Source organism: Rhinoderma darwinii, chromosome 10, assembly GCF_050947455.1.
Source record: "Rhinoderma darwinii isolate aRhiDar2 chromosome 10, aRhiDar2.hap1, whole genome shotgun sequence".
Classification (NCBI taxonomy): Eukaryota; Metazoa; Chordata; class Amphibia; order Anura; family Rhinodermatidae; genus Rhinoderma; species Rhinoderma darwinii.
The window spans coordinates 63,439,712-63,464,003 of record NC_134696.1 but is presented as its reverse complement, the minus strand read 5'-3'; the positions used below and the strand labels follow the sequence as shown (position 1 = coordinate 63,464,003).

Below are 24,292 nucleotides of genomic sequence, written 5' to 3'. Positions count from 1 at the left end.
TTGAAAAGTAAAAGTACAACTGGGCGTGTATTATGTGCGTACATCGGGGCGTGTTTACTACTTTTACTAGCTGGGCGTTGTGTATAGAAGTATCATCCACTTCTCTTCACAACGCCCAGCTTCTGGCAGTGCAGACACAGCCGTGTTCTCCAGAGATCACGCTGTGTCGTCACTCACAGGTCCTGCATCGTGTCAGACGAGCGAGGACACATCGGCACCAGAGGCTACAGATGATTCTGCAGCAGCATCGGCGTTTGCAGGTAAGTCGATGTAGCTACTTACCTGCAAATGCTGATGTTGCTGCAGAATCAACTGTAGCCTCTGGTGCCGACACGATGCAGGACCTGTGAGTGACGTCACAGATCTGCACTGCCAGAAGCTAGGCGTTGTGAAGAGAAGTGGATGATACTTATCAGAAAGCCCAGCTAGTAAAAGTAGTAAACACGCCCCGATGTACGCACATAATACACGCCCAGTTGTACTTTTACTTTTCAACACGCCCAGTTGTACTTTTGCAAGCCTCATTTGCATAAATACGAAAATGGTCATAACTTGGCCAAAAATGCTCGTTTTTTAAAAATAAAAACGTTACTGTAATCTACATTGCAGCGCCGATCTGCTGCAATAGCAGATAGGGGTTGCAAAATCTGGTGACAGAGCCTCTTTAACAGTTTACGAGGTATTTGTCTTCAGTGGCACAAACTGGGCGCAAAATATTGCACGTTAAAATTGCATAGGAGTAGAAAATTCGCTGCACATTAATTTCTGGTAAAACACACCTGTGGAATCAAAATGCTCACTACACTAATTGAAAAATGCCTTGATGGGTGAAGTTCCTAAAACGGGGTCACTTTTTTTTGAATTTTTTATATTTGACCTCAGAGCCCTGCAATTGTGGGCCAATGCGGCGTTAAATCGCCAAAATAGGCCTCAAATGCGCATAGTACTCTTTCACTCTTAAGCCCTGTCATATGTCCGGCAAATGATAAATGTCTTAATGGTTGTAGTTTCCAAAATGGGGTCACTTCTTAGCGGTTTCCACTGTACTCTGGTACCTCAGGGGCTTTGCAAATGCAACATGGCGCCCGAACAACAAATTCGGCAAAATGTGAAGCTCCAAAAGCCAAATGGCACTTCTTCCCTTCTGAGCCCTGCCATGTGCCCAAACAGCAGTTCAGGGCCACATATGAGATATTGTCACACTCGGGAAATATTAACCACTTGCTGACCGCCCATAGATTATAAACATCCGAGCAGTCCACAATTAGCTCTGCAGGGCTTTTCCAGAACGTCCCGCAGTTCGCAGGCTTGCCGCACCCCGGCGGCATTTAGCTCCATGTTACAGCTATCTCTAGTAGAAGGCAAGTAGATGACATTTTACAAATCTTATCCGCTAGCTGCAGACATTTTACACAGCAGATTTTAAAATCTTTGCTATGTCGTTAAATTTATAACTTGGTCTACTTTCCATAAAATTATAATTTTTGGGGTGTCAAAGGGGTTTTCCAGTCCACAAAAATTTATGGCCTATCCTCAGGATAAGTCATCAATATCTGACCGGTGGTGGCCTATCTCCCACAAATTTTGAAGGGGCCGCGATGCTTGTACGATCGTCGCTTCCCCTTCATTTCCTTTACTGCTCACGCTGTAAATCGAGGACACACTTGTAGCCTGTGTGTTTACCCAGTATGCGCCCGATAAAAAAATAATAAAAGAAAAAAAAAAAACAACATTCACATTTTGTTCAACTTTTTTTTTCCATTTTTCCTTTCTATTTAAAAAAAAAAAGTTAAATTTAAATTATATATATATACACACTTTTTTTTTTTTTTTACACAATATGGAAGCCCAATAAGTTCTCAGGAAAATAAGACCAAATACATGTAGGTTGGAAAAATAATAGAACAATTTGCTTGTTGGCTAAAACGTAAAAATGGGTCTGGTCAGGATGGGGGGTAAAGCTCCTGGTCAGGAAGTGGTTAAGTAACACATTTTGGTTTTTCTCCTATTATAGCTTGTGAAAATAAACAATTGGGTGCTAAAACGTCATTTTTGGGGAACATTTTTTTCCCCCATTTTCTAATAAAAGCAATGTAACTCCTGTGGGGTCAAAATGCTCACTACCCCTCTAGATAAATGCCCTGAGGGGTGTAGCTTCCAAAATGGAGTAACTTCTCATGGGTTTCTGGTGCTCAGGGGCTTTGCAAATGAAACATGACACCTGAAATCCAATGCAGCTAAATTTGAGCTCCAAAAGCCAAATTGCGCTCCAAAAGCCAAATTGCGCTCCTACCTTTCTGAGCTCTGCCATGTGTCTAAACAGCAGCTTGTGACCACGTGTGTGGTATAGCCAAACGCGTGAAAAATGTATTTACAAATGTTGGGGTGCTTTTTCTGCTTTATTTCTTATGAAAATGAAAAAGCTAGATTTCAATTTTCATGGCCTAATTCCAATAAATTCAGCAAAAAAACTTGTGGGGTCAAAATGCTCACTATACCCATAGATATTTCTTGGGCAGTGTATTTTTAAAAAAAATTGTGTCTTTTTGGTGGGGTTTCCTAAGTTTTGGCACCAGAAGACCTCTTCAAATTGAACATGGTGCCTAAAAAAAAATATTCTAATAAAAGGAGGTTCCAAAATCAAGTGCTCAATGAGGCTACATGTGGGATATTTCTAAAAACTGCAGAATCTTGAAAATAAATATTTAGTTGTGTTTCTCTGGAGAAACCGGTGTTAGACAAAAAATAATTACTAAATTTGAATTTCGGCAAAAAAATGAATCCTGTAAAACGTCTAAAAGGGTTTAGAAACTTTCCAAAACGCTGTTTCGAATAATTTGAGCCGTGCAGTTTAAAAAAAAAAAGAAATAAAAAAAAAGGGGTGATTTATGGGGGTTTCTAATATATAGGCCCCTCAAGCCAAATGGCCCTCTTTCCCTTCTCAGCCTCGCCGTGTGTCCAAACAGCCGTTCATGACCACATGTGGGATATTGTTTTACTCGGGAGAAATTGCTCTACAAATGTTGTGGTGATTTTTCTACTTTAGTTCTTTTGGATGAAAATAAAAATAAAAAATCGGCTAAATCTACATTTTATTTGAAAAAATGTAGATTTTCATGGCCTAGTTCCAAAAATGTTTGCAAAAAAAACCTGGCGAGTCAAAATTCTTGCTACACCCCTAAATAAATTCCTCGAGGAGTGTAGTTTCCCAAATGGGGTCACTTTTGGGGGGTTTCCACTGTTTTAGTACCACAAGAACTCTTCAAAGCAGACATGGTGCCTAAAATATATACTAATAAAAAGGAGGCCCAAAACCCACTAGGTCCTACTTTGCTTCGGAGGCCGATGTTTCAGTCCAGTAGCACGCAAGAGTCAGTGCATTTCACTGGTAAAACCTTCTGTGGTACAAAAAAAAATTCTGGAAAATAATAATGAACTTTGTACATTTCACCTCTACTTTGCCTTAATTCCTGCGAAATGTCTAAAGGGTTAAGAAACATTCTAAATGCTGTTTTGAATGCTTTGAGGGGTGCAGTTTTTAAAATGGGGTGACTTATTGGGGGTTTCTAATATCTAAGAGCCTCAAAGCCACTTCGGATCTGAACTGGCCCCTGTAAAAATAGCCTTTTGAAATTTTCTTGAAAATGGGAGAAATTGCTGCTAAAGTTCTAAGCCTTGTGACGTCATAGAAAAATAAAAGGATGTTCAAAAAACGATGCCAAACTAAAGTAGACATATGGGGGATGTTAATTAGCAACATTTTTGTGTGTTATAACTGCCTGTCTTACAAGCAGATACATTTAAATTGAGAAAAATGCTAATTTTTTTGCTAAATTTTGGTGTTTTTCACAATGAAATACTGAATGTATCGGGCAAATTTTGCCAGTAAAAAAAGTCCAATAAGTCACGAGAAAATCTCAGAATCGCTTGGATAGGTACAAGCATTCCGGAGTTATTACCACATAAAGTGAAACATGTCAGATTTGAAAAATGAGGCTCTGTCAGGAAGTTCAAAAGTGGCCAAAGAGGGAAGGGGTTAAATTGAGAAAAATGGTGGTGTTTTTCCACAAATAAACAATGAATGTATCAACCAAATTGTACCACTAAGATAAAACAATGCATCACGGGAAAAGAATCTCAGAATCGCTTGGATAAGCAAAACCATTAAAAAGTTATTACCACATAATGTGACACGTCAGATTTAAAAAAAAAAAAAAAATTGACTGTGTCCACAATGCCAAGATTGGCTGCGTCTCCAAGGTGTTGAAGAAGATTTAAAACCAAAACCTAAAAATGTACTTACTAGTAAATCAGAAGTTAGGGCATTAGACACAGATTGCTATTTATTTTTCTTTCAGAAATATCTGGATCTTCCATTTTGTTGTGGCTGCCATTTGTGACTTCAGAATGTGCAGCCATATTGGTTGTCAATTTTTAATTCAAAAGTCAGAACAACCATCTGTTAGCATGTTCTGTTAATATAATAGTGTTACCATCAGATTAGGCGGACCTAATTCAAGAATGCCAAGCTGCATTTCCTTCGGTTATTTTTTGAAAAATTGGCCTCCACAACATTACAGAAAATATCTCCAAGTAAAAGAAAGCTAATCACTGTACCAAACTTTGGCTATTGTTGTAACATATTTTGACGGACTAATATTTGCTTACGAAAAAGCAACAGCATTTCTCAAACTAAAGCTGAATATTTCTAAGGGCTAGTTCACACAGCGCATTTTGCGTGGCGGGATCCGCCCCAAAATCCGCCGTGGAATATTCCTCCCTCCCATTGAAATCAATGGGAGATTTGAGCGGAATCCGCCCGAAGATCGAGCAAAACCCTAGTTTATCCCGCAAGCTCCAATAATCAACCAGCGGGAAAAAGAAGCGTCCGACTCCCAGTGATATGAACGAGGCGCAAAATTTTGCGGCAGATAATCTCATTTTAATAGTCTAATTTAAACTATAAATAAAAAACACAAAAAAAACTTGCATTCTACTAATATGAATAACCCAAAAATTTTGGCAAACAAATGCGAGACAGAAAATGCATGAAGCACGCATGAACCACGTGCTACACCTGAACCTGTTCTTGCAAACTACATGCGTATTGTGGTACTCAGCCGCATGCCAATTAGTGCGCCCTAATGCTACAATTCAGGGTAAACAAGTGACTATACTGAGCTTTCCCATGGAATCAACGATAATTTGGAAGTTAATCATGACAGGCTACTTTATTCTATGACATGGTTGTTCAATTCGGACAACCGCTCTAAGCTGAAGCAGTACAGACCGCTCCACCTGCACCTGTTGAATGCTAAAATAATTTTGTGAAATCGCTTGAAGTGTTATAATGTGTTGTTTTTACCCCTCGCACACAACCATAAAAATAGTCGGTAATTGCGGACCATAATTATGGTCCGCAATTACAGACAAATTCACTTGTATTGTCCACGGACACCTTCCTGCTTATTTACGAGAAGGTGTCAAACGAGAAGTGTATCAAAAAAGATTGGACATGTCCTATCTTCTGCTTTTTACGGTCCGTGAACCCATACTTTGTACGGAAGAACGGGCCTCAAGTGCAGGCGGTTGCCCACGGCCAGCCGTGCCCGCAATCATGGCCCGTGATTACGGACATGGCCGTGTGCATAGGGCTTAACTGTTTTGTAAGTGACGATTTTATGTGAAGACAACAGTGAGACATGTGAAAATAGTTTTTGGCACATTTTGATTCATGTATTTATCGCTTTTGTTCCATCAAAATGGTATGTGGGTGGTCATCAATCTGGCAAGGTTGTGCATATTTTTTCACAAAAAACCTTTCCTAGCAATCATACAGTAATTACATGTAAAATACGTACCTCTCCATTCAGGTAAAGCATGTCGAAAGCATACACACAGACCTGGACTTTTATGTCAGAAGCTTCAACATCCTAAAACAACCAATAAAGATGAACACGCGGGTCATTACATTAAACATTTAAGGGGCAATATAAACCCACATCCAAATAAACATCTCGACAATCAGAAATGGTCTACCGAGAATTTTCCAACATTCCAGCCTAGAGACTTTGGAGTGGATGAAGAAGTGTAAAAATACAATGAAACAACTTGACCTTTCATCAAATCTGTAGTAGTAGCACGTCCCCAGCAGCTGTGCCCACGGGATAAGGAGTGCATTGAAAACTATAGCAATATTATTACTTTCCAAAAACAAGACCTTAAAGCTATGTCAGAGCAATAAGAAAGAATTATGGCTGTCAGAACGTAGAAAAACAAAAATAGTCTTTGGGTCCTGGAAGCCAAAACTGGCTGGGTAACTTAACGCTTACAAATGAGTACATGTTCCATGCAATTTAGTAATGGCAGTGAATATAAAAGTTCCACATTTTTTTTAAAAATGTGTATTTTACCCAAGAGCCATAGTTTTGTATAGTTTGTCTTGCTATTGTTAATATTTTACACAGAGCTATCTTTTGAGTATTTTGTCCGTGAATTTGAGTAAAATCTCACCGTTCACAAACCCTGGGGTCAAACAGTGTACTTATTTATTACACTTTTTTTTTCCACTTTTCTCCAAACCGGTGCAATTTAGAACATTTCCATAAGAAATGGACCAAATCCACATAATTCCTCCTGCTAGTCTTACCCCATTTTATAAACTTTTTTCAGGATCCAAAGCAACCGATGCAATATAAAAAAAATTTGCATAACTCTGGCAGCCATATTCGGAGAGCCTGAAAGAACAAACCCAACACATGCTCATCGGTAGTCAGAAATCGTAACAACATCCCCTTGCCATTTTTATTTATTTAGTGAACCCCCTTGTTCTTTTAGAAACTTCATATTTTGGATATAAAACCTTTTCCTCTGATTTCAATTTTTTTTGAAGCCCATAACATCTAGTTGGCCTGGTTTCTCTCATTTTCCATAGGATATGACAAATATCTGAAAGATGCAGGTCCCACCTGTGTGCCCCCTGACCCCCTGCAATGGTAATACTGTGCAATGATAATACCAAGCAACCACCCCCCTCATGAATAGTAGGCGTGAGAGTATTCTGCACCTGTGCAGCCTTCCGCCATGTAGCTTGTCTGTATTTTGCTGGGGACTAGTGCTTGAACTTGCCCTTGTATCAGGAAGTATGTTTTTTTTTTCTCCAATACAGGTGCAATTTAGCACATTACCATAAGAAATGGACCAAATCCCCATCATTCCTCCTGCACTTCTTACCCCATTTTTATAAAAGTTTTTCAACATCCTAAAAAACCGATCCAATATAAGAAAATTGCACAATTCTGGCAGATGGAGTCAGAGCCTGAGAGAACAAGTCCAACACATTTTTATCAGTAGTCAGAAATAGTATGAATATCCCCTTGCCATTTTTATTTAGTAAACCCTTTATCTCTAGTGTTTTTTTTTATAAACCTCATATTTTAGACTTAAAACCCTTCCTGATTTGATTTTTTTTTTTAAAGCCCCTAACTTCTACTTGGTCCAGTTTCTTTCAGGATAATTCTGTTTTTATTTAATTGTGTCTCTTATTTTCCATAGGATATGACATATGTGGGATAAATGCTGGTCCCACACCTATCTCTAGAACGGGTCCCCCTGAACCCCATACTACATTCCCTGGCTCCTACTACTCCCCAGCCACTGTCTGATGAGGTGGTTGAGAGTATGGGAAGTTGAGCTCAACTTCTTTGGGAGTTACAGAAACAGAGTTGAATGGCGAGCTACTCTGTTTCCGTAGCTTCCATTCACTTCTAAATGTCCAAGATGAAAAAAACCATTTAAACAAAGGTTTACATAGGCTTTATAGACAGCTCAACTTTTGGGACGACTGTTCAGTCCTCGCACATTCAACGAGACAACGTTTACAATAACCAAATATTTTTTCTCTTGGGTGTTTTCATGGGAGGTTGGAGTGTGTGGGAAAAGGGATGATAAAACAATTGAGAAAACTATATATATGTTGTATTAACTATTATCTGTTGCAAAAATATTAAAGATATTTTAAAAAATACACAAACCTTTCGTTTCCGTGTAGTCAGAACTTGAAATGGCTGGATTTGCTTTTTTTGGGGGTCCCATGCAACAGCTTCTGAGTCAAAGATACATGATTTCACTGTGTTTTTCCTTACCTAGAATGTAAAGTAAACCAAAAATGTACATGAAGTAACACTACAGTAAAAAATAAATAAATAAAAGGTTGTCAGGTTTGACAAAGGAAGTTTAAGAATATAAATTTAATAAATTTTTTATACACAGTTTTTTTGTCAAATTATTTATAAGCCTTTGTTACCATTAGATAATAAATAAAATGGTAGGCGTTCCATTGTGCAATATGTCAAAACAATGAAAGACAATCCACTATGCGGACGAAGCCGCACTCCCCAAACAAGGTTGTGCAACATACAGGAACAACTCTGGGATAAACGTGTATATATAACTGGTCCTCTACTCAGTGTGGTTGCTGCTCCACCTGCAGACCTGGAGTCCGAGACCAGTGCAATAAACGAACAAGAAAAAAAAAAAAAAAAGTGCAGGATCCAATGGGCACTACCAATGTATTTGAAAGGAGAGTGGACGGGTCATACACTCGTAAATGAGTAAAAAAGCATTTATTCAATGTACTACGTGACTCAGTCATTCTGATCTCTTCATCAAGTACATACAGGCGTTCACACGGAACCAAATGTTAAGCAATAGTCACACCCGCTTTCCTACTGACAAAACAGAAGTGATGTAACAGTATCACAGAAAAATAAAAAACCACCACAACGTAATAACAGATCAAAGGTACTGGTAACTCCAACCAAAAACCACTTGTCCAAAGTTTTCCTTAAAATATACATCCAAAATTTTGCATCAGATACACTTGTTAAACTCCAACATACAAGTAGCATACACATTAAAAATTAGAAATTGACAGATCTCCCAGCACTTTTCATACAATAAAAATCTATTAATAAAAATCTAATAATAAAAATCTAATAATAATAATAATAATAATAATAATAATACTACAACCCAGGGTCAGAAATTAAGAGATCTTTTGACCCATAGCATAGAACAAGTCAGGGTATGCCCCATCATGTTCAATGATATTGTAAAGTGATGTATCCGGGTGCATTTGAACAGGGCTGAGGCGGCACCTATAATGTGCGTGTATAACCCTGTCCGAGGTGTGCTGCAACCACACATCATCAAGAAGTGCCATCTGAAAATAAAAGATGTCCTCAATACACCGACATGCACCTGCAATTGAATAGCACGCCAGGAAAATGCGCTTAAATGGTGACAAAAATGTATATAAACTTTGGTTTAATTTGTCCTTCTTACTTTTACAAATCTAATTAAGTGCGAACGTACACCCATCTCAAGAAACAGATAGATGGATTATACAGTACCAAAACTAAACTAAACAATAGGCAATAATTATGGTTCTAAAAGTGACAGTGCAATAATATTTCTTTTAAAACCGATTGTTCAGATATAATGAATCAAATCAATGAGTAACTAACGCGTGTAGTTTCATGGTCTTCTCAGCCCATCAGGTGCACAGTTTAAAGATCCCCAAAAATTCCAGATTCATCAGTCTCTTCTATCAATATGTTCGAGAATAGAAAGCCTTAGATTAGAATGATGCCAGTCAAGGCATGAAGACTGAAGTGTCTCGAAACAGTAGGATTCAAAATAGCATTCTTAATGTTAGACCGATGTCTGTATCGTCCTGCCAACTTGCAGTCACATTCAAGGAGATACACTACAAAGGAAAGATTCACCGGTTACATTGGATCGAACGTTTTTATTCCCACGACTGATCATCCCACAACAAAGACACTTCTTCAATGAGCAACTAAACTTGCCAAATAGATAAGGGAAAAAACCCAAATTGTTACATTTAGTAGTTTATGTAGAGGACTACGAGCCAAGACTTTTTGGAGGTTTCAGGCCATACTAAAATGTCTCCCTGGTTGATCAGACAGCATATCCTTAAGGGGATAACTTTTTATTATGGGCCAAAATTTCTTCAGAATGATCCCAATGTTGGAAGATGCAGAAACCACAGGTAACTGCAATGTTGCTCATTGAAGAACTCTATGTGTTGTGGGATGATCAGTCATGGGAATAGAAACTTTCGATCCACTGTAACAGGCGAATTTATCACCATTAAGGGTTTTGTTAACTGCTCTACTACTTTTGTAGTTTATCTACTTGAATGGGACTGCAAGTTACAGTACGTTGGGAGAACGATACAAAACTACGTGCATAAATAAACAAACATCATTCTAACATTAAGATTGCTACTTTGAAACATAGTGTTTTGAGACACTTCAGTCTTGAACATGACGAGGATTATTCTAATCTAAGGCTTACTATTCTTGAACAGATTCCCGAACATATCAATATTCAATAGATGAGATGGGTAAATCGGGAATTCTGTTAGATCTTTAAATTGTGCACCTTATGGTCTAAACAGGACCATTAGAAAACACGCAAGTTACTATTATGAATGTGATTTATTATATCTAAAAAAATCTGTTTTAATAGCAATATTATTGCATTGCCACGTTAATCACAAAATAATTAACGGCTATTTTTTAACTCGTTTGATTGTAGAATTTCAGTACAAATGTATCCAGTAAATAATAAAAGTATAATAAATAGAACATACAAAAGAAGAATGCATATCCATGTTTGACACATGTTCTACTTAAATAAAGCATATGCACATGCAGAAATTCTACAGAAATCAGCATAAGTACAGAGCTTTATATTGTATAGAAGGGGACAATTTACCTAGGGATTTACCAAGGTCAGAACATGTATAAGTAATACATAAGAGGTCACCTAAACAGATTAATCAGCAGCGAGTTAATTCAAATCTGCATAACACTGTGGAATGAATTTGGGTAAGTGAGGAGGTGCACCATGCCTCTCATACCCTGGAAAACTTATGTACACAACCTCTGCATTAATAGATTATTAGTTTATATGGAAGCATCGAGTTAATCAAAGACTTCCATCTAAAAAGTTTAGGAGGCCTCGGATCCATCCACCATAGTGCAATGGTTTTGCGCGCTATTTAAAGGACTTCCCTAACATAATGGGGCCATTGATCCTCTGGTAAGATATCAAACAAACATACCTGTAGGGACAGAGGGAACGGGATTTGTGTTAACACTGATACCATGTCCACTACCTCCTTCCAAAAGGAAGGGATCAATGGCTATGCGCAAATCATGTGCCAAAAGTCTGATCTCGGAAAACGACACCTATGACTCTTAGGGGCTGGGTATCTACCCATCTTATGCAGCCTTACGGGAGAAAGATAGCTCTGATTAACTATAGAGAGTTGCATAATTTTGTTAACCGCAGGGGACACTGAAAGCGGAGAGGAGAGTACCTTTTGTCCATCACAGGTAGCAGCGAAGGTGCCAATTTGGCTTGAATAAGGGATCTATAAATGGCAGACATCAATCCCCTAGGGCCCTGGGATCTAAATATCCCGATTAGAGGTAATTGTGAGAAATTTATATCAGGTGATCGATATTGACTCCTTATTGCATGACGAAGCTGTAAAAATCTGTAGAAAGCTTCCCTAGGTAAATTAAGGAGCTATCCAAAGATGATTATGACAGAAGAGTGGAATTTTGCGATACAATTATGACACGATTTGATGATAATCATCAGACTTTCAACTGGACCTGTCTTTCGGATGAAGCTACGTTTGAACTAAACGGTTCTGTAAATCTGCATGCATTTGCGAAAAGGATTTTAATATGTTCCTATCATATAGATCACCTATGGTATGTACCTCTAATTGAATCCAAAAATTAGGAGCGAACTCTGACAATTGCGATAGTAATGGATTATGACATAGAAACATTTTAGTCTGTACATCTAAATATCCGATAAGCTTTTTAGCAGCTGACCAGATGTAGCGTCCCTGGCCGCGGGCCGTCGGGTTCACTCACCTCCCGACGCCCGCAGCCATGGATCCGTGAGCGCTGGTTCCCGTCTCCCACCTAGGAGACGCCAGCGCTCACTTCCGCTCCGTTTGGCTGTGTCCCGTAGGGTGCGCGCGCAACTCGTGCCCGGCCAGCGTGCGCAAATTGGAAGTAGTCATCATCAACTGCCACGATTTCCAGGTCTATAAGAAGGCCCCAGGCCTTCTAATCCTTGCCTGAGCGTTGTTAGTTTTCCCAGTCTGTCTTGCAAATGGTCCCTTAGTGTTTCCCGTTCCAGTTGTTACCCGTGCCTTGTTCCCTGTTCCGGTTTCCCGTGCTGTGCCTTAGTATCAAGTCGTGCCATGTCCTGTGTCATCTGCCACGTCCAGAGGAATCCTGTCGGTGAACGCCATAGCCCATCGGCTGCTTGCTCCAACCACAGTCATCAACGCACCAGTTCCTGCGGTTCCGCCTGCTACACTTCCTGTCTGTACCGGTACCAACCCCCTGTGTTTCTTGCCGCTACCTCCACGCTATGACGGAGATCCGAGGTCCTGCAGGGGATTTTTGAATCAGTGCCTGATCCATTTCAGACTACATGCCAGGTCCTTCTGTTCAGACGACGTCAGGATCGCCTTCATCATCTCTCTCCTTACTGGCAAAGCCCTGGCATGGGCTAATCCTCTGTGGTGACATCAGGGACCAGAGACCCGGGACTTGCAGTGCTTCCTACAGACCTTCCGCTCGATTTTTGAGGAAACTGGGAGTTTCTTCGGCTGCTGCATCCTTGCTAACCCTACACCAGGGAGACCTCTCCGTGGGAGAGTATGCCATCCAGTTCCGTATCCTGGCTGCTGAATTGACCTGGAACGAGGCTTTGGTGGCTACATTCTGGCAGGGACTGTATTCAGGGATCAAGGACGAGCTGGCTGCTCGCGACTTACCATCCACCCTGGACGATCTTATCCTACTCGCCTCCCGAATTGACATGAGGATTCGGGAACGTTCCCAAGAGGTTCTCTGGGAGAGGGAACTTCCCAGGCTGGATTCTGCTGTCCCTCAATCCCCCTCAGTCATCCCACCAGAGGATTCGATTCAGCGGAATTATGTCAAGTTGTCTACCCAGGAGAGACAACGCAGACGCACTTCTGGACAGACTTTGTATTGCGGTCGTGGAGGACATATTGTGCGTCTGTGTCCCCAGAGGCCAGAGAGACCCCCTTGCCTAGGATTGGTTGGAGAGACAACCCTAGGTGGAACGGAATCTAACAGAGCATTCGGTTCCAAATTGACTATTCCTGTGACCCTAGTATCCGGCGACAGGACGCTTCAAGTCTCTGCCTATCTTGACTCTGGCTCTGCTGCAAACTTCATCCAGAAAGAGCTTGTGGATCTTCAGTTGCCCACAGTTCCCCTAGAGACGTCTTTGGCTGTTTACTCAGTTAATGGACTGCCTCTGCCTGATCCCATCATTTCTAAAACCAAGCCGTTGAAGCTCCAGGTTGGAGTCCTGCATTTCGAATTAATTTCTTTCCTTGTTTTGCCCAAGGCCATCAATCCTGTTCTGCTGGGCCTGGCTTGGCTTCGACTACATGCCCCAGTCCTGGACTGGAATTCTGGAGAGGTTCTCCAATGGGGCTCCAAGTGCCATGGTCGTTGTCTGTTGCAGATCCATCCTGTCAAGCCTCCTCTGTCTCAGTCGTTGGCGGGACTGCCTCCCCAATTTGCTCAGTATGCAGAGGTTTTCAGCAAAAGGGAGGCTGAGACGCTGCCTCCACATCGGACGTATGACTGCCCCATTGAACTGGTTCCTAATGCCTCTCTCCCCTCCCCCGTGGACGGGTATATCCTCTCTCCTTGCCAGAGTCTCTATCCATGTCGGCCTATATCAAGGAGAATCTGGAGAGGGGTTTCATAAGAAAGTCTTCCTCCCCGGCCAGGGCTGGATTCTTCTTCGTTAAAAAGGACGGACGGATCCCGGCGTCCCTGCATTGACTACAGGGGCCTCAACCTGATCACAGTCAAGAACAAATACCCGTTGCCACTCTTTTCTGAGCGCTTTGATCAAATACGAGGAGCTAAAAAAATTTCTAAGCTAGACCTGCGGGGGGCTTAAAATCTAGTCCGGATTCGCCGGGGTGATGAATGGAAGACTGCTTTTAACACCTGGGACGGGCACTATGCATACCTGGTGATGCCCTTCGGACTGTGTAACGCTCCCGCAGTGTTTCAGGAGTTAGTTAACGATATCTTCCGAGATCTACTCTATGTCTGTGTTGTTGTTTATCTCGATGATATTTTGATTTTCTCCCCAGATCCGACGACTCATCGGAGGCATGTCCGTCAGGTTCTACTACGGTTAAGGGAGAATCATTTATACGCAAAGCTGGAGAAGTGAGTCTTTGAGAGGAATTCTCTGCCCTTCCTGGGCTACATCATCTCGGATCAAGGCCTCAAGATGGATCCTGAGAAAGTGAAAGCTGTCCTCGAGTGGCCACGTCCTCAAGGCTTAAAGGCATGGTGTTGCCAGAAAAACATGTTTTTTTTTTAAAAATTAAACATTTAGTGTGTGGGTGATTAAACATGGTTCAAATTTTTTTTATTTTTTTCACGAGTCAGGAAATAGTCAGGAAATATTATAAATTAATTCTAATTTATAATACTACCCATTTTTGGTCACTAGATGGAGCTAGTTCCCAAAATTGCAGCATTGCAACATTGGGTTAAAAGCCCTCGCTCTAGTGAGCTCTCAGCATCCCCCCCTCCTTTATCCTGGCTAGTGCCGGGATAAACGAGGGGTTTGAAAGGTTTAACCTCCTACACTGTGTGTCGCCATTTTTTGAGGTAACCCACAGTGTAGTAGGTTTACATACAGTAGTAAACACACACAAACACTAACATACATTGAAATGTCTTACCTGCTCCTGCCGCCGCGGCTCCCTCCGGCCCGTCCGCTCCCTTTGCTGCCGCTGTTCCATGTGCACAAGTCCGGAAGCCGCGACCGGAAGTAGTAATATTACAGTCCGGCCGCGACATCCGGTCCACAGGAAAATGGCGCCGGACGGCGCCAATTTCGAATAGGACTGTGTGGGAGCGGCGCATGCGCAGTTCCCACACAGACGCCGTACACGGACGTGAATGGGACGGGAGCCGTTCACAGTCCCTATGGGACTGTGGCTGCCGTACTCCATGTCTGTGTGTGTCGTTAATCGACACACACAGAAATGGAACAAAAAATGGCAGCCCCCATAGGGAAGAAAAAGTGTAAAAATAAGAAAAAGTAAAACACAAACACACAAATGAATAAAAACGTTTTTATTAAAGCACTAACATCTTTAACATATAAAAAAAATTATTTGCCATAACACTGTTCCTTTAAGGGCCATACAGCGGTTCCTAGGCTTCGCCAATTTCTACCGGCAGTTTATTCCTAACTTCTCTTCTCTGACGGCTCCCATCTTGTCCCTTACCAAGAAGGGTGTGAACGCGAAAGTGTGGACTCCAGAGGCAGAGTCCGCATTTATTAGCCTCAAAAAAGCCTTTACTTCAGCCTCGATCCTCCATCATCCTGACGTATCTCGGCAGTTCTCACTGGAAGTGGACGCTTCCTCTGTTGGTGCAGGTGCACTTCTGTTCCAGAGGAGCTCCAAAGGAAAGGCAGTGGTATGTGGCTACTACTCAAGACTGTTTTCTTCTGCTGAGCGCAACTACTCCATTGGAGATCGGGAGCTACTGGCCATCAAATTGGCCCTGGAGGAGTGGTGACATCTTCTAGAGGGCGCTGCTCACCCCATCCTGATCTTCACCGACCACAAGAACCTTACCTACCTTCAGGCTGCACAACGACTGAATCCCCGTCAAGCCAGGTGGTCGTTGTTTTTCACCCGTTTCCAATTTCTGCTCCACTACCGTCCCACGGACAAGAATGTGAGGGCCGATGCCCTGTCCAGATCTTTCGAGACGGAAGACACGGTGGAGTCCCTTAAGACTATCATAGACCCGTCCTGCGTTGTCACCACTTATCCTCTGCAGATTAGAGACATCCCTCCTAGGAGGACGTTTGTTCGGTTGGCAGACAGGAGAAGAATTCTCCGCTGGGGACACAGTTCTAAACTGGCTGGGCACGCCGGTGTCCGTAAAACCCGAGATCTGATTGCTCGTCACTTCTGGTGGCCCACGCTACCTAAAGATGTTCTGGACTTTGTCTCTGCTTGCACGGTGTGTGCCTCTAACAAAGTGACTTACTCCAAGCCTGCCGGCCTGCTTCAACCTCTGCCTGTACCCAGTACCCCCTGGCAGCACATCGCAATGGACTTCGTCACAGACCTTCCTCCCTCAGCAGGATGCAACACCATCTGGGTGGTGGTGGACCGGTTCTCTAAGATGGCACATTTTATCCCGCTGACCGGCCTACCTTCTGCTCCTCGTCTGGCGAGTCTCTTCATTCTACACATCTTTCGCTTGCATGGCCTGCCTCTTCACATCGTGTCAGATCGGGGTGTTCAGTTTACATCAAAGTTCTGGAGAGCCCTCTGTAAACTCCTTGATGCAAGTTTGGACTTTTCCTCAGCCTATCACCCTCAGTCCAATGGGCAAGTTGAAAGGATCAACCAGATCATGGAGAATTATCTCCTCCACTTCATCTCTTCACAGCACGATAACTGGGTACAGCTTCTTCCATGGGCCGAGTTTTCATACAACAACCACACAAGTGAGTCCACCACCTCCACTCTGTTTCACATCGTGTACAGTCAACATCCCAGAGTCCCTCTTCCGGTGTCGACTTCATCTCGGATACCCGCTGCTGACTCTGCATATGGGGACTTCCTGCAAATCTGGCAACAGACCCGGTCCTCTATTTTGCTGGCGGTGGATCGCATGAAGCGAAAGGCGGATACTAGGAGAAGAGAGCCGCCTCAGTATCTTCCAGGGACTAAAGTTTGGCTGTCCTCTCGGAACATTCGCTTGAGGGTGTCTTCATACATACAAGTTTGCTCCCAGGTTCCTTGGTCCTTTCGAGATCCTGCAACAGATCAACCCTGTCTCCTATAAGCTGCGGCTGCCTCCTACCCTTAGAATCCCTAACTCCTTCCATGTGTCCCTCCTGAAACCAGTGGTCCTGAACCGCTACAGCAAGACTTCTAGTTCCACAGTTGCCCCCGGCGGTCCTTCTGATGTATTCGAGGTAAAAGAGATCCTGGACTGCAAAATGGTAGGAGGAAGGACTTTCTATTTGGTGGACTGGAGAGGGTTTGGTCCTGAGGAGAGGTCCTGGGAGCCAGAAGAGAACCTCAGCGCTCCTGCTCTTAAGAAATTCCTCTCTCGCTCTGGCCCAAAGAAGAGGGGCGTAAGAGGGGGAATACTGTAGCATCCATGGCCGCGGGCCGTCGGGTTAACTCACCTCCCGACGCCCGCAGCCATGGATCCATTGAGCGCTGGTTCCCATATCCCTCCTAGGAGACGCCAGCGCTCCCTTCCGCTCGGCTGTGTCCCGCAGGGCTTTAAGGGCCAGCGCGCGCAAATAGGAAGTAGTCATCAACTGCCACGATTTCCTGGTCTATAAAAAGGCCCCAGGCCTTCTAATCCTTGCCTGAGCGTTGTTAGTTTTCCCAGTCTGTCTTGCAAATGGTCCCTTAGTGTTTCCCGTTCCAGTTGTTACCCGTGCCTTGTTCCCCGTTCCTGTTTCCCGTGCTGTGCCTTAGTATCAAGTCGTGCCTCGTCCGGAGGAGTCCGCCACGTCCGGTGTCTTCCGCCACGTCCGGAGGAGTCCGCCACGTCTGGCGCAACTTGCGGCTCCTGTGTCATCCGCCACGTTTGGCGCCATCTGCTGCACCGATCTCCATCTGTGCCAGAGCTGCGGACACCATCTGGACTATTCAGGTACCCTTGTGCGGGACATTGTATTTCTGGGGTGTCCTGTTTGGCCAGCTGCCTCCCCGCTACGGCGGTACGGCATAGTGGGTCCACTAACCCGCTTCGTGACACCAGACTTGAATAGCCACTTTGTGTATGGGTAGGGTACGTTACAGAGTACTGTACCTAAGGGGCTTTCCAATACCGGCAGAGATGGGAAAGCTGCAGATATTGCGCTAAGTGATGCTCACTATTAGAGAGAGAGGCATTTCACTCGTGAGGCTAGGTATCGTAAATGGCCAGCAACAAAATACAAATTTAGATCGGATAGCAACGCACTACCTAGGGTTTTAGGGCGTTGCAAAGTAGAAAGACTAAGCTTAGAACGTCTAGAACCCCAAATACATGAAGGAAAGAGAGACTGCATTGGACAAAAAGACAGGCACTGGAGAATATTCGAAGACATATAGGCATTTAGGGAGTATGACCATTTTGATAAGATCGTTCCATCCCGAAACTGCAGGTAGGGTACCCCACACACAGAATTTGGTTTTAATATATTCCAGTAGAGGTAAAACATTGGAAGATAAGGGATTAACATAGTCTCTTAATAATTATTCCCAGGTATTTGAAATGCGAACCACTTGAAACCCATAATTCGCATCCGACTTGTTCCAGTTAATGTATAGACCATAAAATTGTCCAAATGTATCTAAGGCTGTAATGGCCATGGGAAGAGTCTCTAGGCTGAGACATAAAAAGGACCATGTCATCAGCATAAAGACCGATTCTATCCTCACTCGACCCAAGCAACACCCCACTATAGTCTGGATGTTGTCTAATGTGTAGCGCCAGAGGCTCAATAGCAAGGGTGAATAGCAACTGAGAAAGGGGACATCCCTGACTAGTACCTCTGTGAAGAGGGAAGGGGATAAGGTACCATTAACAATTATCTGTGCCCCAGATGCTTTATAAAGAATCGAAGCCCACTGTATAAAATGGAGGCCAAAGCCAAACTGTCGCAGAGTTTCAAGCAAATAAGGCCATTATTTACCTGGACCTTTCAAATATTATCTGAAGTAGATTTCCCCGGCATGAAGCCCGATTAGTACGCATATATCACCTGCAAAATTACCTTATTAAGCCTGTTGGCCAACACTCTTTTTGAGTATTTTCTAACCGTTGTTCAACATTGAGATCGGACAGTTTGAACCGCACTCAGTGGAATACTTTATCAGTTTTCAACATCACAATTATAATATCATACAGACTGTCAGGGAGTTTACCAGTACTTAATGCGCGAGTGTACATGGAGCACAAAGGAAAGAGATGGGATCCTGATAGGTGTACCATAGAGCGTGGCAGATCCTCATATGTGCGGTAACCTCAATTAAGCAGGGCTGGATGGGGGGGGGGGGGGGTGGGGGTGAAGACATATTAAGGCGGCACAGCACATCAGTTGTACAGAGCAGACTGTCGGACACAGTGATGAGCAGGTGCTGGAGTCTCCCTGACAGTCTGCTACTCTGTGCTGCTGGGCCCTGTCCCACCTGTCTATACCTCCAGCAGCTGCTTGATAACGGCAAGAATGCAACTATGGAGTGAAGGACCTGTAGTGACATCACAGTCACATGATAAAGGTCCTGTAGACTGCCAGAGCACAAGCACCGTAGAAGAAGAGGCTCTAGTAAGTGTGTGTGTGCGCACGTATATAATGTGTATATATAGTGCATATGTGTGTGTGTGTGTGTATAGTGTGTATATATATGTATATATATATATATATATATATATATATATATATATATATATATAGTCCATATAGTGTGTGTGTAGTGTATATACAGTGTAAGTCTATATAGTGTGTGGTATGTGTATAGTGTGCGCCTATATAGTGTGCGGTGTGTATATAGTGCCTACCAAAAGTTCCGGAACACCCTCATAACTTTTGAACGGCTCGAGGTAGAGTTTTGAAATCTGGTGGGATTTAATGGTCATAAAATCTACTAGTTAACGCCAAAACAAAACACCCCCACCCCCTTGGGGGCGGTGGGGTGGGTGAAGGCAGCAGAATATTAAATGGCACAGGGGTTCAGTACCGCAATCTTTTTTGAGATAGGATTTTTTTTTTTTTTGCTGAGATATTTAACTTAAAAAGTTATCTTTATTATCGGCTACCGCCCGTGTTAGCATTACCCAAAATGTACCGTGCGGGTAAAATCCTAAATGGATGTGGGCACGTGTGCGTGTGAGTGAGAGCTTAGGAATGTCACATCAAGGGGACTTTAAATTACGTATTATTACAATCTGCCTCAGCGATACAAAATGGACCTGGTCTACGATTGTAACATGATTTCATGTGTACACATTTCGGTAGTCGCTTGTAAATTTCAGAGAGCGCGAATTCGGAGAGTAATTGTCAGTTTTGTAAATTTCTATTGTCATATCACAAAATGCATTTGACCGAAATGGAAAGGATCACTTTATTGATGATGAGAGGGTATGGCAAAGAAAAAAATATATATATCCTATCGGGAAGTAGCGGCTTTATTCAATGCCACTTATCCTATCCGTGATACAATTCCATTGTCAACTGTTAAACGAACGGTTCATCATTTTGAAATAACAGGTTCAATTAAAGACGCACCAAGATCCGGAAGACCCAAACATGCTAGTAATGATGAAAAAGTTTTAGATGTTCTGCTCACTGTACATGATAATCCCCATACATCTGTCTTGAGTGGAGCACAACAAACTGATATCAGCGCCACATCAGTCCATCAAATTTTAAAGAGGCATCATTACTATCCTTATAAAATACGTCACGTTCAGGAGCTATCCGAAGATAATTATGACAGAAGAGTGGAATTTTGCGATACAATGAGGACACGATTTGATGATAATCATCAGATTTTGAACTGGACCTGTTTTTCGGATGAAGCTATGTTTGAACTAAACGGTTCTGTAAACCGACAGAACATGAGGTATTGGGCAGACGAAAATCCACATTGGATGAGAGTCATACCCAGTATCCTCAGTAGGTTAACGTTTGGGCCGGAATATTGCTCAATCATATTGTAGGACCGTTTTTCATTGACGGAAACAAATGCAGAAAATTACTGCAATTTGCTAAGAAACCAAGTGATACCGGCTATTCAAAATATTGCAGAAGCTTTCTGCAATGTTTGGTATCAGCAGGATGGAGCTCCGGCTCATTTTTCTCTGCGAGCTCGAAATCTTCTGAACGATAATTTTCCTGATCAATAGATTGGTAGAAGAGGCACAGAGATCACCAGATCTGACCCCATTAGACTTTTTTTTTTTTCTATAAGACTAGGATCGCAAATTTAGACGAGCTGCGGGAAAGAATAGTGAACATTTCGAATTCAATCACACCAGATGTTATAAATAACGTTATCGACACATTTTACGTGCGCTTAGGACACTGTCAAGTTGTTGAAGAACATCAGTTCGAACAATTGATTTAATAAAGCAATTATGTTTGTACTAATACACATAATACATGTCCTCAGTCTTGCTTTGGTTGGCGGAACACACACACTGCAGAGAGGGTATGGAGTCGTTAAATACCGAGTGAATGACAAAACCCGGGGTTCTTATCTCGGGCTGTGTACACGCGCACACACAAACACAAAAAATTGAGAGGCAAGAGGACTCACATTAATCTGGCACCCCGATGAGATGTAAATCCGAATGTGCGACCTCCACGCGGTTCATTTTGAGAATGAAAGAAAATCGAGAGAAAAAAAGAGAGAGAGAGAGAGAAAGAGAGAGAGAAAAAGAGAGATAGAGAGAGAGAGAAAGAGAGAAAGAGAGAAAGAAAGAAAAGAGAAAGAAAGAGAAAGAGAAAGAGAAAGAAAGAGAACAGAGCCATCCACCCAAAATAACTTCAGTGTTCAGCATCAGCAGAGAGAGCCATCAACATCGCCTACACACGCCGTCCCAAGAATCACCTCTGCATACACAGCTGATACGGCGGTCTCTGTCACATTCCCAAAGAGGAGGCTAGTCATGTGAGCAGGGCTTTCAGCAATCGGAGACTCAAGGTAGGTGCATAGGTTCCCTTATGTCCTCACTGCAAGCGTGGTGTCTCCATCCCCTCGCCAAGCCAGATCAGATCAGCCACAGGTCCCGGATAGAGCATCTCCTTAGCACATCGCTAACCGCGTGTGCTTCACCATCAGGCGCCGCCCACGGAAGTCATTGTCGAAAAATCTCTTAATTTCCAACACTGGGTTGTATTATTATTATTGAGAAGTTTGTTGTTGTATGCCAAGTGCCAGGAGATCTCTAAATTTTTTATATATCTATATAGATATATATTACTAATACATTTTTAATGTATAGGTTACTTGTGTGTGGGAGTTTAACGAGTGTGTCCGATGCAAAATGGTCCATAGATCGGTTGTATATTTTAATATAAACTTAGATGGACAAGTGTCTTGGCTGGAGTTACAAATACCTCATATTTTATTAATTTGATATATTTTTTTGAAATTCTTTATTTTTGTTGACCTATGAGGTCCATTTTATAACATAAAGGGAACATACAACAAGGTAATGTACATTTAGAATACATAATCCAAAGGCAAATGTACAGAAAAAACAATAAGTACATTGTTATATAATGGCATACTGAATGAAAAAGAGGGAATAACGACAAGAGAACACGAATCTCTAAAGTGTGGATGGAGCTAAGCTCCCAGACAAGAGAATGAAGAAAGAAGGGGAGAGCGGAAAGAAGGAGAGGGGGGGGGGACCCTCCACAGCATCCCACAGACCAGGGTGTTATTGCGGCCGATTAAAAGGATGCGGTTCTCAGATGATGTCTTTATAGGAGTTCGAATCCTGAAAAACCATCCATTGGGCCCAAGTTTGGCAGAACCTGGAGCTTGAGTCGTGGATAACGGATGTCAAGTCCTCCATATGCATGATGTCGTTAACCTGTTAAACCCAGAGGGATAGTGTTGGGGAGATGGATCCTTCCATCTTGGTGGGATGCAATGACGAGCTGCCATCACTAGAAAGTGAAGCAGGGAACGCTTATACTTGTTCGCTGGAATGTCGCTATGATGAAGAAGGAAAAGGGCCGCATCCATAGTTACATTTGTATTTGTAACTTCCATTATCACCCTCTTTACACCTTCCCAAAATGGGGTAAGGAGAGGACATGACCAGAAGGTGTGGAGGAGGGTACCACTGTCTTGCCCACATCTCCAGCACATAGGGGACACTGTGGGGAAGATGTTATGTAGGCGGGCTGGGGTCCTATACCAACGTGAAAGTAGTTTGAAGCTTGCCTCTTGGTATCTTGAGCAGATGGAGGTTTTTTGAGCCATAAGGAATATACGCTGCCCTTGTGCGGGGGAGAAGGATATCCCCAGGTCCTCTTCCCATTTTGACATGTATGTAGGAGTGGGCATATCTGGGGGGTCCATGAGAATTCTGTAAATAGCGGACAATGTATGTCTAATCAGGTCAGAGCCTGTGCAGAGGGTCTCTAGTGGAGTTTTTTCCTCCTGGTAGGACCTAGGGGCTGGGATAGACGTCAAAAAGTGTCGCAGCTGCAGCGAACGCCATTGTCCCAACGGAGGGAGGTCAGCAATCTGGGCCAGGTCTGCAACAGAAAGGCATTTACCATCCTTTAAGAACCGATCTGAACGATACCATCCCAAGGATTGCCATATACGGAAAATTGGGTCCGTCAAGCCAGTGGGAAAGGATGGATTGCCCAGTATCGGAAACATAGAGGAAGGGACTGGCAAGCAAGATGCCCTTACCGAGGGGAGAGAACAGCATACTAGTGTTGGGCCTATAGTAGGGTGATGATGGAGATGTCTGAGTTGGCTACGGTGCAGCCATGGAAGGGCAGATCTTGGAATAGAGTAAAAACTCTGCTCCAAAGACACCCAAGCCTTAACGGTCGCATGTCTGCACCAATCAACTACCCGAGCAAGATGAGATGCAATGTAGTAAGTGCGGACATCAGGTAATGATAGACCCCCCCGATGCCCTAGATCGGCATAATAACGTGCGGGACAGACGTGGAGTCTTACCATTCCATACAAACTTAATCTGAAGAGAATTGACCGTTTTAAAGAACTGTATTGGGATGGCTATGGGAAGGGTTTGAAATAAATATAGTAGCCTAGGGAGAGCATTCATTTTGAAGATGTTACAACGGCCCAACCAAGTAAAAGTACCTTTGGCCCATCTGGCACAATCTGCCTTAAGCTCAGCAAGGAGTGGAGGAAAATTTAGTTGGAAGAGATCTCTCAGGTCTGCTGTTAAGCGAACCCCAAGGTATTTCAACGCTGTTGGGTTCCATTTAAAACTGAAAGATTGTTTTAAGGTTGTGGAAAGATGAGGTGAAAGAGAGATGTTCAGGGCCTCGGACTTAGAGAAATTAATTTTAAAGTTGGATAAACTTGAAAACCGTTGGAATTCCCGCATGAGATTAG

General features: G+C 42.8%; 1 protein-coding gene across 6 annotated transcripts in view; it reads right to left on the bottom strand.

The window, feature by feature from the left end:
* LIG1 (DNA ligase 1) overlaps window positions 1-24,292 on the bottom strand; it is a 277,726-nt gene that overhangs the window by 59,477 nt on the left and 193,957 nt on the right. For all 6 annotated transcript variants that reach the window (XR_012850873.1, XM_075840007.1, XM_075840009.1 and 3 more), the window contains 2 exons: window positions 8,034-8,144; window positions 5,862-5,933 (listed from right to left, as the gene is read on the bottom strand). Coding sequence is in view for 5 of the 6 variants with exons in the window: in XM_075840007.1 (XP_075696122.1) it covers window positions 5,862-5,933; window positions 8,034-8,144 (183 nt within the window). In the remaining variant the exon portion in view is untranslated. The remainder of the gene's footprint in view (window positions 1-5,861; window positions 5,934-8,033; window positions 8,145-24,292) is intronic.